Genomic DNA, 14,115 nt, shown 5'->3' with positions numbered 1-14,115 from the left:
TTTGGTGATGGGAAGGGGCTGGTGTACTCGCATACTGCGCCGCAGGAATAACTTCACTGTCCCCATCTGAGTCACATTCGGAGTCTGCGATGGAGACTGAAGTTTGTGCCTGTTCCTCACCGAAGATGTTGGGCATTTGTTCTGTCGACTACGATGCCATCTCCAGCCGTCTTCCTCTTTGATCCCGTAAAGTCTTCTTGGATCGGAAGGATCAGCAGTAGGCCCGAGAAGGGTGCGGGTGCCCGTAAGGGCGTTTTGTCGATCCAGTCCCTACAATTGGATCGAATGTAGTGAGAAAACACATTTGAAAATGATAGACGTTAAAGGAAAAGAGAGCAGTTCAGACAGTACTGAACCGAGATCTACCGGAGCGAGAGGGAACACATCCGAACCCAACGGCAGAAAGAAAACAATCTAACAAAGGACTCTATGCCCATGCGCACTATCACCGAGTGGAGGACTCACTTCATCTTGTGACTCGATAAAAAGGTTCTTGGAGAGAGAAAAAAAAAAAACACAACTTGTAACACTCCGAGCCCAACACAAGACCATGGTCGGTGCGGAGCTAACTGATTTGGTAGTTTTTTTCGGCATTAGGGTGGGCATTGCATTCAAAGTTGATGCTCGGTGCCTAACATGGCCCGAAGACAGTAAGTGGCCTACTGGAGTGTCTGAAGTACTTTGGGTTTGCGTGGTCTTTCAAGGAGCCCTGCTCGGTTTAGAGGCTTTACTGAGGGGGAGGTTTTGCACTCACAACCTTCTGCGTAGCTGGCAATTTCTCAATTTCCAGATGTAGGAAAGTACCATCTTGCCTGGCATGTTACCCCCATTTTCACTGTATGTATGTTTGTTTTTGCCCATGTGTCACTGGGATCCTGCTAGGCAGGACCCCAGTGCTCATAATGTATGCCCTGTGTGGTGCCTAACTATCACTGAGGCTCTGCTAACCAGAACCTCAGTGTTTATGCTCGCTCTGCTTTCTAAAATTATCACTGCAGGCTAGTGACTAATTTTACCAATTCTCATTGGCACACTGGAACACCCATATAATTGCCTTGTATATGGTACCTAGGTACCCAGGGTATTGGGGTTCCAGGAGATTCCTATGGGCTGCAGCATTTCTTTTGCCACCCATAGGGAGCTCAGACAATTCTTACACAGGACTGCCACTGCAGCCTGAGTGAAATAACGGCCGTTATTTCACAGCCATTTTTCACTGCACATAAGTAACTTATAAGTCACCTATATGTCTAACCCTCACTTGGTGAAGGTTAGGTGCCTCAGTGTGTGGGCACCCTGGCACTAGCCAAGGTGTCCCCACATTATTCAGGGCAAATTCCCCAACTTTGCGAGTGCGGGGACACCATTACACGCGTGCACTAAACATAGGTCACTAACTATGTGTAGCGTCACAATGGTAACTACGATCATGGAATTGTCACCCCAATACCATTCTGGTATTGGGGGGGAACAATTCCATGATTCCCCCGGGTTCTAGCACAGAACCCGGGTACTGCCAAACTGCCTTTCTGGGGTTTCCACTGCAGCTGCTGCCAACCCCTCAGACAGGTTTCTGCCCCCCTGGGGTCTGGGCAGCCCAGGCCCAGGAAAGCAGAACAAAGGATTTCCTCTGAGAGAGGGTGTTACACCCTCTCCCTTTGGAAATAGGTGTGAAGGGCTGGGGAGGAGTAGCCTCCCCCAGCCTCTGGAAATGCTTTGATGGGCACAGATGGTGCCCATCTCTGCATAAGGCAGTCTACACCGGTTCAGAGATCCCCCAGCCCTGATCTGGCACGAAACTGGACAAAGGAAAGGGGAGTGACCACTCCCCTGACCAGTACCTCCCAGGGGAGGTGTCCAGAGCTCCTCCAGTGTGTCCCAGACCTCTGCCATCTTGGATTCAGAGGTGTTGGGGCACAATGGACTGTTCTGAGTGGCCAGTGCCAGCAGGTGACGTCAGAGACCCCTCCTGATAGGTGCTTACCTCTTTCAGTAGCCAAGCCTCCTTTCTTAGTAGCCAAACCTCCTTTTCTGGCTATTTAGGGTCTCTCCTCTGGGCTATTCTTCAGATAACGAATGCAAAAGCTCACCAGAGTTCCTCTGCACTTCCCGACTTCTGCCAAGGATCGACCGCTGACTGCTCCAGGATGCCTGCATAACCGCAACAAAGTAGCACAACTACTACCAGCAACATTGTAGCGCCTCAACCTGCCAGCTTTCTCGACTGTTTCCTGGTGGTGCATGCTCTGAGGGCTGTCTGCCTTCACCCTGCATTGGAAGCCAAGAAGAAATCTCCCGTGGGAGACGGAATCTTCCCCCTGCCACCGCAGGCACCAAACTTCTGCATCACCGGTCCTCTAGGTCACCTCTCATCCAGACGAGCGTGGTCCCGGAACACAGGAGCTGGGTCCAAGTGTCTCCCACAGTCCAGTGGCCCTTCTGTCCAAATTTGGTGGAGGTAAGTCCTTGCCTCCCCACGCCAGACAGCAAATCTGTGTACTGTGTGATTTGCAGCTGCTCCGGCTTCTGTGCACTTCTCCAAGGATTCCTTTGTGTACAGCCTAGCTGGGGTCCCCAGCACTCCGTCCTGCATTGCCCAACTCGCTGAGTTGGACTCCGACATCGTGGGACCCTCCTTTTGTGACTCTGAGTTCACAGATCTTCTAAGTGCCTGCTCCGGTACTTCTGTGGGTGCTGCCTGCTTCTGCGGGGGCTCTCCGGGTTGCTGAGCGCCCCCTCTATCTCCTCCTCCAAGGGGCGACATCCTGGTCCTTCCTGGTCCCCAGCAGCACCCAAAATCCTCAACCGCAACTATTGCAGCTAGCAAGGCTTGTTTGCGGTATTTCTGCCTGGAAACACTTCTGCAACACCCAACAAGCCATGGGACATCTTCCATCCAAAGGAGAAGTTCCTAGCCCTTTTCATTGTTGCAGAATCTTCAGTTTCTTCCACCCGGAGGCAGCCCTTTTGCACCTTCATCCGGGGTTTAGTGGCCACCTGCCCCCCCGGACACTTTCGTGACTCTTGGACTTGGTCCCCTTCCTTTACAGGTCCTCAGGTCCAGGAATCCGTCTTCAGTGTTTTACTGGTGCTTGTGGTTCTTGCAGAATCCCCCTATCACAACTATTGTGTCTTTCTGGTGTAGTAGGGTAACTTTACTCCTACTTTTCAGGGTGTTGGGGTGGGGTATTTTGGACACCCTTACTGTTTTATCACAGTCCCAGCGACCCTCTACAATCTCCCATATGTCTGGGGTCCATTCGTGATTCGCATTCCACTTTGAGTATATGGTTTGTGTTGCCCCTAGACATATGTCTACCTATTGCATCCTATTGTGATTCTACATTGTTTGCACTACTTTTCTTACTATTACTTACCTGTTTTGAGTTTGTGTACATATAACTTGTGTATATTACTTACCTCCTAAGTGAGGGTATCCTCTGAGATACTTTAGGCATATTGTCACTAAAATAAAGTACCTTTATTTTTAGTAACTCTTAGTATTGTGTTTTCTTACGATATTGTGCTATATGATATAAGTGGTATAGTAGGAGCTTTGCATGTCTCCTAGTTCAGCCTAAGCTGCTTTGCCATAGCTACCTTCTATCAGCCTAAGCTGCTACAAACACCTCTATTCTACTAATCAGGGATAACTGGACCTGGCACAGGGTGTAAGTACTACAAGGTACCCACTATAAGCCAGGCCAGCCTCCTACACCAGATCAGAGCTGTTGTCCTCTGGAAAGAACAATTGTAATCTGCACACGCCTCAGCATGATGTTTCGGATGCTCTTCCACGCCAAAGAGGTCTACCGGATCCTCACCTCCTCTCTGGGATATCTCTAATCGGGGCCAAAGGTCATAGGGGGTATTTTTAGACCTGAAGGAGCGACAGACGTTGCACTTCACCTTGTTCTGCTCTGGAGAAAGACAGATTACAGATCAGATGACGGTTGTTTCGTTGATATTTAGGATAGCATTGAGAACAAGATCTTAAGGGCATTCATTCCATCATCTTAACATTTCATAGAATGTTTCAAAGGGCCGACAAAGGCCCCAAAGAGCGTGGCTCAAGTGGGTCAAGACCAATCTGAGGAACACCCAATGGAGATATACTCTTTCACCCAATACAAATTGGAGAAAGGGATACAAGTTTGAAACATCAGTATCAACGGTGACGAATACCGAAGGAAACCAAAAGAGTTCCCACAAAGGTCTAGATCCAGAGCACGGAAGCACACGTCAGACCCCAAATGCACAAAGAAAACAATCTAACAATGGAGTGGATGCCCATGCCCATTACCAGCAAGAGGAGTCACCGAAACTTGAACCTGGAAAGATTTCTTAGACAAAAACAATTTGTACCCGTCTGGATCCTAGATGGTAGAAGTATGCACAGCATGTGTATCCACAGCCACACATGCCTCGAACATGTTTACCACAACATCGAATTGCGAATCTAAGTACGTTTCAGGCTGAGAACGCACCTAAAGTTAACTATTTTCTCAAAGTTATATTCAACAAGGCTGAACCGAAGAGGTAATCTGTTGTAGTTTTTCAATGAAAATACATAATGATTCATAGAGATCTTCAAACCTTATTTAATGCAAAACTCTTATGACTTGATTAACCACAAACCAAACAAACATTAAATTCAATTCAATTCAATTAAAAAACCCACAAATCACGCGCAAGCTAAAACCTAAAAGCAGTATTTGCATTAACACAGGAGGCACGGCTATGTAGCATAAATAGAAGCAATTCTGTTCAGAGCACAAGATCGGTCTTGCAATTTAATCTAGCAACCATTTTAAGACAACAGGCAAGACAAACTTGAGCACAGACTGAGGGGATAACACACACATGAAATATAACTGTTAATGAACATCAAATTGCTAGTATTTGCAGCTATGCCATGGTGCAAAAATGATACAATAAAACAAAGTGGACTGCTCCACATAGTAGGTCTCAAAGCCAGCAACAGTCTTGTGACTGTTCTCATAATTTAGGGCCTAAGAAGTGGCGCAACCATGATGTAACTACACTTACCAATTTAACTGCCTCTTGTGCTGCATCCTTGTTACAGAATGTGATAAAAGCATACCCTCGGTTTTGACCAGAGAGAGGATCCATCATGAGACGGAGGTCCCAAATAGGACCAGCTTTCTCAAAAAGGGGCACCAATTCATCTTCATATAAGTCTCTAGGAATCTTCCCCACAAACACCTAAAACAGGAGACATTTTTCAGTTGCAATACATAGTTATACATTTTTGAAAACTAAATTACAATACACATGCAAGTGTATATTTTTGGCAAGGCTTTTTTATGGCTTCCAGCTGCTGGTATTCGTACTGATTCAGTCTATTGCTTGAGTAGTACTTCTAAAGGCCATATTTTTACATTGCCAATATCGCTCATTTTCAAGACTTAATTGAAACATGCACAGTCTCCCTGAAATTCAAATATTATTCATTATCAATCTGAAATAGGTTAATTGTTTTTACAAATAGCAACAGCTAACAAAATACAGCTTGCAGTAGAGAATAAAACACATAAAGTAACTAAAAACATTACATCTTTAGGGTGTTAGCAAAACAAGCTGCTTACACACCAACTGCCCTGCATGTTCTCTTCATGGAGAAACCTGAAGCCAGTTAACAGCTCTTTCCTTCCTCACCCACATATCTAAACATATTTACCAATATTAAAGAATATGGCCATGGAAACCTGATAAATGTGCTATGTAAAAGCTCATACTTAATCTTTGGACGGCACCAGTTACCTGTACCAATTATTAGGAAGTTGGCTCTGTATGCACTATTTCAAAGTAAGGAATAGTATGCACAGAGTCCAAGGGTTCCCCTTAAAGGTAAGATAGTGGCAAAAAGAGATAATACTAATGCTCTATTTTGTGGTAGTGTGGTTGAGCAGTAGACTTATCAAAGGAGTAGTGTTAAGCATTTGTTGTACATACACAGGCAATAAATGAGGAACACACACTCAGACAATTCCAGGCCAATAGGTTTTTGTATAGAAAAATATATTTTCTTAGTTTATTTTAAGAACCACAGGTTCAAGATTTACATGTAATACTTCAAAAGAAAAGTTTTGCAGGTAGGTACTTTAGGAACTTTGAATTAGCAAAATAGCATATACAGTTTTCACATAAATCACATATAACTATTTTAAAACTAGACAGTGCAATTTTCAACAGTTCCTGGGGGAGGTAAGTGTTTTAGTTTTTGCAGGTAAGTAAACCACCTACGGGGTTCAAGTTTGGGTCCAAGGTAGCCCACCGTTGGGGCTTCAGAGCAACCCTAAAGTTACCACACCAGCAGCTCAGGGCCGGTCAGGTGCAGAGGTCAAAGTGGTGCCCAAAACGCATAGGCTTCAATGGAGAAGGGGGTGCCCTGGTTCCGGTCTGCCAGCAGGTAAGTACCTGCGTCTTCGGAGGGCAGACCTGGGGGGTTTTGTAGGGCACCGGCGGGGGGGGGGGGGGGGGGGACGGGGGGGGGACACACACACACACACAAGTCAGCACAGAAAGTACACCCTCAGCAGCGCGGGGGCGGCCGGGTGCAGTGTGCAAACACGCGTATGGTTTTCAATAGGTTTCAATGGAAGACCAAGGGGTCTCTTCAGCGATGCAGGCAGGTAAGGGGGGGGCTCCTCGGGGTAGCCACCACCTGGGCAAGGGAGAGGGCCTCCTGGGGGTCACTCCTGCACTGGAGTTCGGATCTTTCAGGTCCTGGGGGCTGCGGGTGCAGAGTCTTTACCAGGCGTCGGGAGCTGAGGAGCAGGCAGTCGCGGTCAGGGGGAGCCTCGGGATTCCCTCTGCAGGCGTCTCTGTGGGGGCTCAGGGGGGGGGCAACTCTGGCTACTCACGGTTTCGCAGTCGCCGGGGAGTCCTCCCTGAAGTGTTTGTTCTCCACAAGTCGAGCCGGGGGCGTCGGGTGCAGAGTAGCAAGTCTCACGCTTCCGGCGGGAAACGCAGGTTGTTTTAAAGTTGCTCCTTTGTCACAAAGTTGCAGTCTTGGGTGAACAGAGCCGCTGTCCTCGGGAGTTCTTGGTCCTTCTATAGCAGGGCAGTCCTCTGAGGATTCAGAGGTCGCTGGTCCCTGGGGAAAGAGTCGCTGGAGCAGTGTCTTTAGGGGGGGGGGGGGGGGGGGGGAGAGAGACAGGCCGGTGTCGCTGGAGCAGTGTCTTTAGAAGGGGGGGGGGGGGGGATGGAAAGACAGGCCGGTAGAGCTGGGGCCAAAGCAGTTGGTGTCTCCGTCTTCTCTGCAGGGTTTTTCAGCTTAGCAGTCCTCTTCTTCTTAGGTTGCAGGAATCGGAGTTCCTAGGTTCTGGGGAGCCCTTAAATACTAAATTTAAGGGCGTGTTTAGGTCTGGGGGGTTAGTAGCCAATGGCTACTAGCCCTGAGGGTGGGTACACCCTTTTGTGCCTCCTCCCTGAGGGGAGGGGGGCACAACCCTAATCCTATTGGGGGAATCCTCCATCTGCAAGATGGAGGATTTCTAAAAGTTAGAGTCACCTCAGCTCAGGACACCTTAGGGGCTGTTGTGACTGGCCAGTGACGACTCCTTGTTGTTCTCATTATTTCCTCCGGCCTTGCCGCCACAAGTGGGGCCGTGGCCGGAGGGGGCGGGCAACTCCACTAGCTAGAGTGCCCTGGGGTGCTGTAACAAAGGGGGTGAGCAACTAACAGACAATGTCTTGGGCAGTAGCTTTAATGGGATTAATTTGTGCGGGTTAACAGTAGCAAACAAAGCGTTTCCACTTTAGATAACCCAACTAGGACCTCAGGAGCCTTATCACAAGGTTGAGTGATTTGGTGTCTGACCTGACTTTGGCTTTGAGTGAGAAGTTCTGGCCTTTTGGGAAGCTTCTCGTTGGGGACTATTGCGAGATTCAGTAGAGTGGTGAACCAGGGCTGGGGTGTCCATGTGGGAGCTACAAGGATGATCTTGAGAGATGTTTGCCTGATCAGTTGAACTAGAAATGGAATGAGAGGGAGAGGAGAAAAAGCATAGGCATATTTCCCTGATCAATTCATCCATGGAGCGTTGCCTTTGGATTGAGGGTGTGGGCAAGTTTAAGCATTTTGTGTTTTCAGCTGTGGCGAAAAGATCTGAGGTGTTCCCCACTTTCGAAAGTAACTTTGAGGGACTTGTGGGTGGAGTTCTCATTCGTGGACTTGTTGCTGCATCCTGCTGAGCAGGTCTGCAAAAGTCTATGTCCACTCCTTGGAGATACTCTGCCACTACATGAATGTGATGGTGGAGAGCCCATTTCCATACTGTCAGAGAGTTGTGACAAATTAAGTGGCCTTCTCCTCCAGTTTCTGAAAGTAATACATTGCTATTATATTTTAGGTGCGGGCCAGGACACCTTTGTGTGAGAGGTGATGTAAAAATGCTTTGATGGCTAAAAATACCACCTGAGGCTCTAGGAAGTTTGTGTAGCCATTGCTGATGACAATCCCAATGGTCGTTGTAGGAAGTTGGCTCTGTATGTGCTATTTCAAAGTAAGGAATAGGATGCACAGAGTCCAAGGGTTCCCCTTAGAGGTAAAATAGTGGTAAAAATAGATAATACTAATGCTCTATTTTGTGGTAGTGTGGTCGAGCAGTAGGCTTATCCAAGGAGTAGTGTCAAGCATTTGTTGTACATACACAGACAATAAATGAGGTACACACACTCAGAGACAAATCCAGCCAATAGGTTTTGTTATAGAAAAATATCTTTTCTTAGTTTATTTTAAGAACCACAGGTTCAAATTTAACATGTAATATCTTGTTTGAAAGGTATTGCAGGTAAGTACATTAGGAACTTTGAATCATTTCAATTGCATGTATACTTTTCAAGTTATTCACAAATAGCTAGTTTAAAAGTGGACACAGTGCAATTTTCACAGTTCATGGGGGAGGAAAGTTTTTGTTAGTTTTACCAGGTAAGTAAGACACTTACAGGGTTCAGTTCTTGGTCCAAGGTAGCCCACCGTTGGGGGTTCAGAGCAACCCCAAAGTTCCCACACCAGCAGCTCAGGGCCGGTCAGGTGCAGAGTTCAAAGTGGTGCCCAAAACGCATAGGCTTCAATGGAGAGAAGGGGGTGCCCCGGTTCCGGTCTGCTTGCAGGTAAGTACCCGCGTCTTCGGAGGGCAGACCAGGGGGGTTTTGTAGGGCACCGGGGGACACACAAGCCCACACAGAAATTTCACCCTCAGCGGCGCGGGGGCGGCCGGGTGCAGTGTTAGAACAAGCGTCGGGTTCGCAATGTAAGTTAATGAGAGATCAAGGGATCTCTTCAGCGCTGCAGGCAGGCAAGGGGGGGCTTCCTCAGGGAAACCTCCACTTGGGCAAGGGAGAGGGACTCCTGGGGGTCACTTCTGCAGTGAAAGTCCGGTCCTTCAGGTCCTGGGGGCTGCGGGTGCAGGGTCTTTTCCAGGCGTCGGGACTTAGGTTTCAGAGAGTCGCGGTCAGGGGAAGCCTCGGGATTCCCTCTGCAGGCGGCGCTGTGGGGGCTCAGGGGGGACAGGTTTTGGTACTCACAGTCGTAGAGTAGTCCGGGGGTCCTCCCTGAGGTGTTGGTTCTCCACCAGCCGAGTCGGGGTCGCCGGGTGCAGTGTTGCAAGTCTCACGCTTCTTGCGGGGAGTTGCAGGGTTCTTTAAAGCTGCTTCTTGAAACAAAGTTGCAGTCTTTTTGGAGCAGGTCCGCTGTCCTCGGGAGTTTCTTGTCGTCGTCGAAGCAGGGCAGTCCTCAGAGGATTCAGAGGTCGCTGGTCCCTTTGGAAGGCGTCGCTGGAGCAGAGTTCTTTGGAAGGCAGGAGACAGGCCGGTGAGTTTCTGGAGCCAAGGCAGTTGTTGTCTTCTGGTCTTCCTCTGCTGGGGTTTTCAGCTGGGCAGTCCTTGTTGTTGCAGGAATCTAATTTTCTAGGGTTCAGGGTAGCCCTTAAATACTAAATTTAAGGGTGTGTTTAGGTCTGGGGGGTTAGTAGCCAATGGCTACTAGCCCTGAGGGTGAGTACACCCTCTTTGTGCCTCCTCCCAAGGGGAGGGGGTCACAATCCTAACCCTATTGGGGGAATCCTCCATCTGCAAGATGGAGGATTTCTAAAAGTCAGAGTCACCTCAGCTCAGGACACCTTAGGGGCTGTCCTGACTGGCCAGTGACTCCTCCTTGTTGCTTTCTTTGTTCCCTCCAGCCTTGCCGCCAAAAGTGGGGGCCGTGGCCGGAGGGGGCGGGCAACTCCGCTAAGCTGGAGTGCCCTGCTGGGCTGTGACAAAGGGGTGAGCCTTTGAGGCTCACCGCCAGGTGTTACAGCTCCTGCCTGGGGGAGGTGTTAGCATCTCCACCCAGTGCAGGCTTTGTGACTGGCCTCAGAGTGACAAAGGCACTCTCCCCATGGGGCCAGCAACATGTCTCTAGTGTGGCAGGCTGCTGGAACTAGTCAGCCTACACAGACAGTCGGTTAAGTTTCAGGGGGCACCTCTAAGGTGCCCTCTGGGGTGTATTTTGCAATAAAATGTACACTGGCATCAGTGTGCATTTATTGTGCTGAGAAGTTTGATACCAAACTTCCCAGTTTTCAGTGTAGCCATTATGGTGCTGTGGAGCTCGTGTTTGACAAACTCTCAGACCATATACTCTTATGGCTACCCTGCACTTACAATGTCTAAGGTTTTGTTTAGACACTGTAGGGGTACCATGCTCATGCACTGGTACCCTCACCTATGGTATAGTGCACCCTGCCTTAGGGCTGTAAGGCCTGCTAGAGGGGTGACTGACCTATACTTGCATAGGCAGTGAGAGGCTGGCATGGCACCCTGAGGGGAGTGCCATGTCGACTTACTCGTTTTGTTCTCACTAGCACACACAAGCTGGCAAGCAGTGTGTCTGTGCTGAGTGAGAGGTCTCCAGGGTGGCATAAGACATGCTGCAGCCCTTAGAGACCTTCCTTGGCATCAGGGCCCTTGGTACTAGAAGTACCAGTTACAAGGGACTTATCTGGATGCCAGGGTCTGCCAATTGTGGATACAAAAGTACAGGTTAGGGAAAGAACACTGGTGCTGGGGCCTGGTTAGCAGGCCTCAGCACACTTTCAATTGTAAACTTAGCATCAGCAAAGGCAAAAAGTCAGGGGGCAACCATGCCAAGGAGGCATTTCCTTACAGTCGTGGACAGAGTTCCTGAAGGTGAGCACCCCAGCCTGTGTGTAATGTGGCTGTTGTGAGAGTGATCTGAGGCACAGCTTCCAGCTTTAAGAGATTGATAGTTTTCCACCAATGCAGAGAGTGGTGAGTATGGCAGTCTAACAACACTAGATCTTCCCAGTGAACTGTGACGAGTCCATTGACCAGGCCAACATTGCTGTAGAGGACGCATGTGGAGTCTGGCAAGGGTAACGATGGCAATGCAGGAGGCAATCATCCCCAACAGGCGCACAATGGTCCTCACTGTACATGAACAATTCTCTCGTAACTGGGGGATGAGAGAATGAAAGTTGTGAACGCCTTCTGGACTGGGATATGCAATCCCTAATTCTGCATAGAGTATAGCACCTAGGTAAGGCTGTCTCTGAAGAGGCTGAAGGTGGGGGTTTGAGAAAGTTGAATGTGAAACCAAGGTTGTGCAGAAGTTCCACTGTCAGTGTAGTGTTGTCCTCGGGACAACGTGCTGGCTTTGATGAGCCAGTCGTCAAAATAAGGTAACACATGTACATTTTGTCTTCTGAGGTGTGCTGCTACTACTGCCAAGCACTCTGTGATGACTGTGGGAGCTGTGATGACTCCGAAAGGTAGAACCTTGAACTGATAGTGTTGCCTGCAATTAAGAGTCTGAGGTATTTGCAGCTTGCTGGGTGAACTGAGATATGCAAGTTGGCGTCCTCGAGATCTAGGACAGTCATAAAGCCACCCTTTTGTAAAAGTGGGATAACTTCTTAAAGAGTGACCATGTGAAAGTGTTTGATAGAACATAATGGTTTAAGGCCTCAGGTCCAAAATGTCCTCAAAGGGGCGTCGTTTTTGGGAATGAGGCAGTATAGAGAGTATACTCCTGTTTTTTGATATTGTATTAGAACTGGCTCAATGGCTCCTTTGAGAAGGGATTGTACCTCTTCTTTGAGGAGAAGGTGCTCTTGCAAGAGTTTGTGAGACCGAGGGGGGATATTTGGAGAGTAGTTTGGACAGTAGCCATGCTGGATAATGGATAGGATCTATTGGTCCAAAGTAATGCTGGCCCATTGTGTATAGAAATGTTGAAGTCATCCCCCTGATGAGTGTTGAGTGGGGGCAGGTAGATGTAGATAATCACTGTTTAGCTGTTGAAGTAGAGTAGCGGGTGGTGGTGGTCTTACCTCTACCACTTGTGTTGCTACCTCTATAAGTGCCTCTTTAGAATCCTCGTGAGTAGGAGCTGGAAGGCTGTCTGACTTGTGATGTGGAGGCCTCTGAGGTCATTGGTTTGTAACCACCTCAAAATGTGGGGCGATGAAAAGTACCTCTGTGTGAGGGAGACAGTAAAACACCCATGGCCTTTACAGTATCTGTGTCTTTCTTCAGTTTCTCAAGGGTGAGTCCACTTAGGGGCTGGAATGATGAGCCTTATCGAAGAGCACATTTAATACTACTTGTTGTACATCAGGTTTAAACCCTGAACACCTAAGCCAGACATACCTCCTAGCTAAAACGGCAGTTTTGATACTGTGTGCAGCAGTGTCCGCGACATCTAGGGCACATATGATGGCATTTTTAATAATTGTCCAACTTTCCGTGACAATCTGTTGTCCCCTTTTACAGTGCTCATCTGGGAGATACTGGAGGAGCTCCTCCATTTCATCCCAGTGAGCCCGATCACATCTCACAAGTAAAGCTTGCGAGTTGGCAATAGGCCAGTGATTGGCTGCTTGCGCAGCCATTCTTTTACCTGCAGCATCAATTTATTTTACTCTACTTATCTGGGGGAGGAGAGTCCCATTTATGTGTGGTAGTAGCCACAACAGAATTGTTGAAGGCGACTGCTCTAGCAATCGCCTGTTGGTAGAATGTTGTATCCTCTAGTGGTAAAGATCATGCAGGGTACAGATCTGGATCCGTAGAGATTATGGGTCAGGGTCATATGTATCCCTGGGATCTGGGTCCTGGTGTGTGTCACCAAAGCCTCCCCAGTGAACACCGGGGAACCCTGTGTTATGTCTGCTGCAGTAGGAGAGGTGGGTGAATGAGGCGGGGGATGAGGGTGGAGGAGATGTAAGTGGTGGAGGTAGTGGAGGAGGAGAAGGAAGAAGTGTAAAAGGTTTGTGAATGGAGGTAGCCATTTTCTTGATCTTCTTTGGAGGTGGTGATGTGCTCATAGCCTCTTGGAAAGATAACTTCCTCTTGAGGGCAACGGTGGGGGGGGGGTGGGGCGTAATGGATCCACCCTGTAGGATGTGGAGGCGTCCATAACCTCCAAAATGGGTTCAACTGGAAATGGTGTGGCCAAAGATTGACTAGTCTTTCGGTTCCAAAGAAGTTAAATCCCTCATTTTCAGCACCAAAGGTTTTGTGCCCTTTTGTCAGTACCAAAGCGGAGGTGGTGGTTGTTTGAGTCTGTGCCAAAGTGTTTGGTTCCGAGGTGGAATGGGACCACTGTCCCAGACTAAAGAGGTCGAGGTTGACGCTGAAGACTAGCCATTTTCGGTGCAGAGCCAGTTTTTCAGATCAGTCCATGGCTCTAAGGCATTGGCAGTCCGTCAACCTCGACAAGGGTTTTCTTTGGAAGCCTTAGAGGGGGCAGGAGGGGCAACAGTGCTCACAGGTTGCCCAGGCGTGACTTCTTGACTTTTGATGTCCGAATGGACGTCAGTCTAGTATGGAGATTGCCTCCTCCTGTTCCAGCTACTCTTGGGCGTGTCTTCTGGAGTCTTGTGCGCCATCTCAAGTCATCGAGTCTTCCAGTCCCGAAGCGTCTTTATAGACCGGAGGGATCTGCAGGCATCGCAGGTGGCTTCTTGATGGTTGGGAGGGGGGGGGGGGGTAGATTACACACCAGATGCTGGTCGGTTTGAGAACATTTGGAGCGACACCGAGGGCAGAATCAAAACGGCATTCATTCCATCAGTGCGGCAT

General features: G+C 48.7%; 1 protein-coding gene across 4 annotated transcripts in view; it reads right to left on the bottom strand.

Annotated features, from left to right (window-relative positions):
• Window positions 1–14,115, bottom strand: part of HNRNPR (heterogeneous nuclear ribonucleoprotein R) — a 355,793-nt gene that overhangs the window by 192,868 nt on the left and 148,810 nt on the right. For all 4 annotated transcript variants that reach the window (XM_069223913.1, XM_069223912.1, XM_069223911.1 and 1 more), the window contains one exon: window positions 5,050–5,226. In XM_069223913.1, the coding sequence (XP_069080014.1) occupies window positions 5,050–5,226 (177 nt within the window). The remainder of the gene's footprint in view (window positions 1–5,049; window positions 5,227–14,115) is intronic.

The sequence above is a fragment of the Pleurodeles waltl genome, chromosome 3_1 (genome assembly GCF_031143425.1).
Source record: "Pleurodeles waltl isolate 20211129_DDA chromosome 3_1, aPleWal1.hap1.20221129, whole genome shotgun sequence".
NCBI lineage: Eukaryota > Metazoa > Chordata > Amphibia > Caudata > Salamandridae > Pleurodeles > Pleurodeles waltl.
Note: the sequence above shows the minus strand (reverse complement) of the source record. Positions and strands in the feature narration are given on the sequence as shown.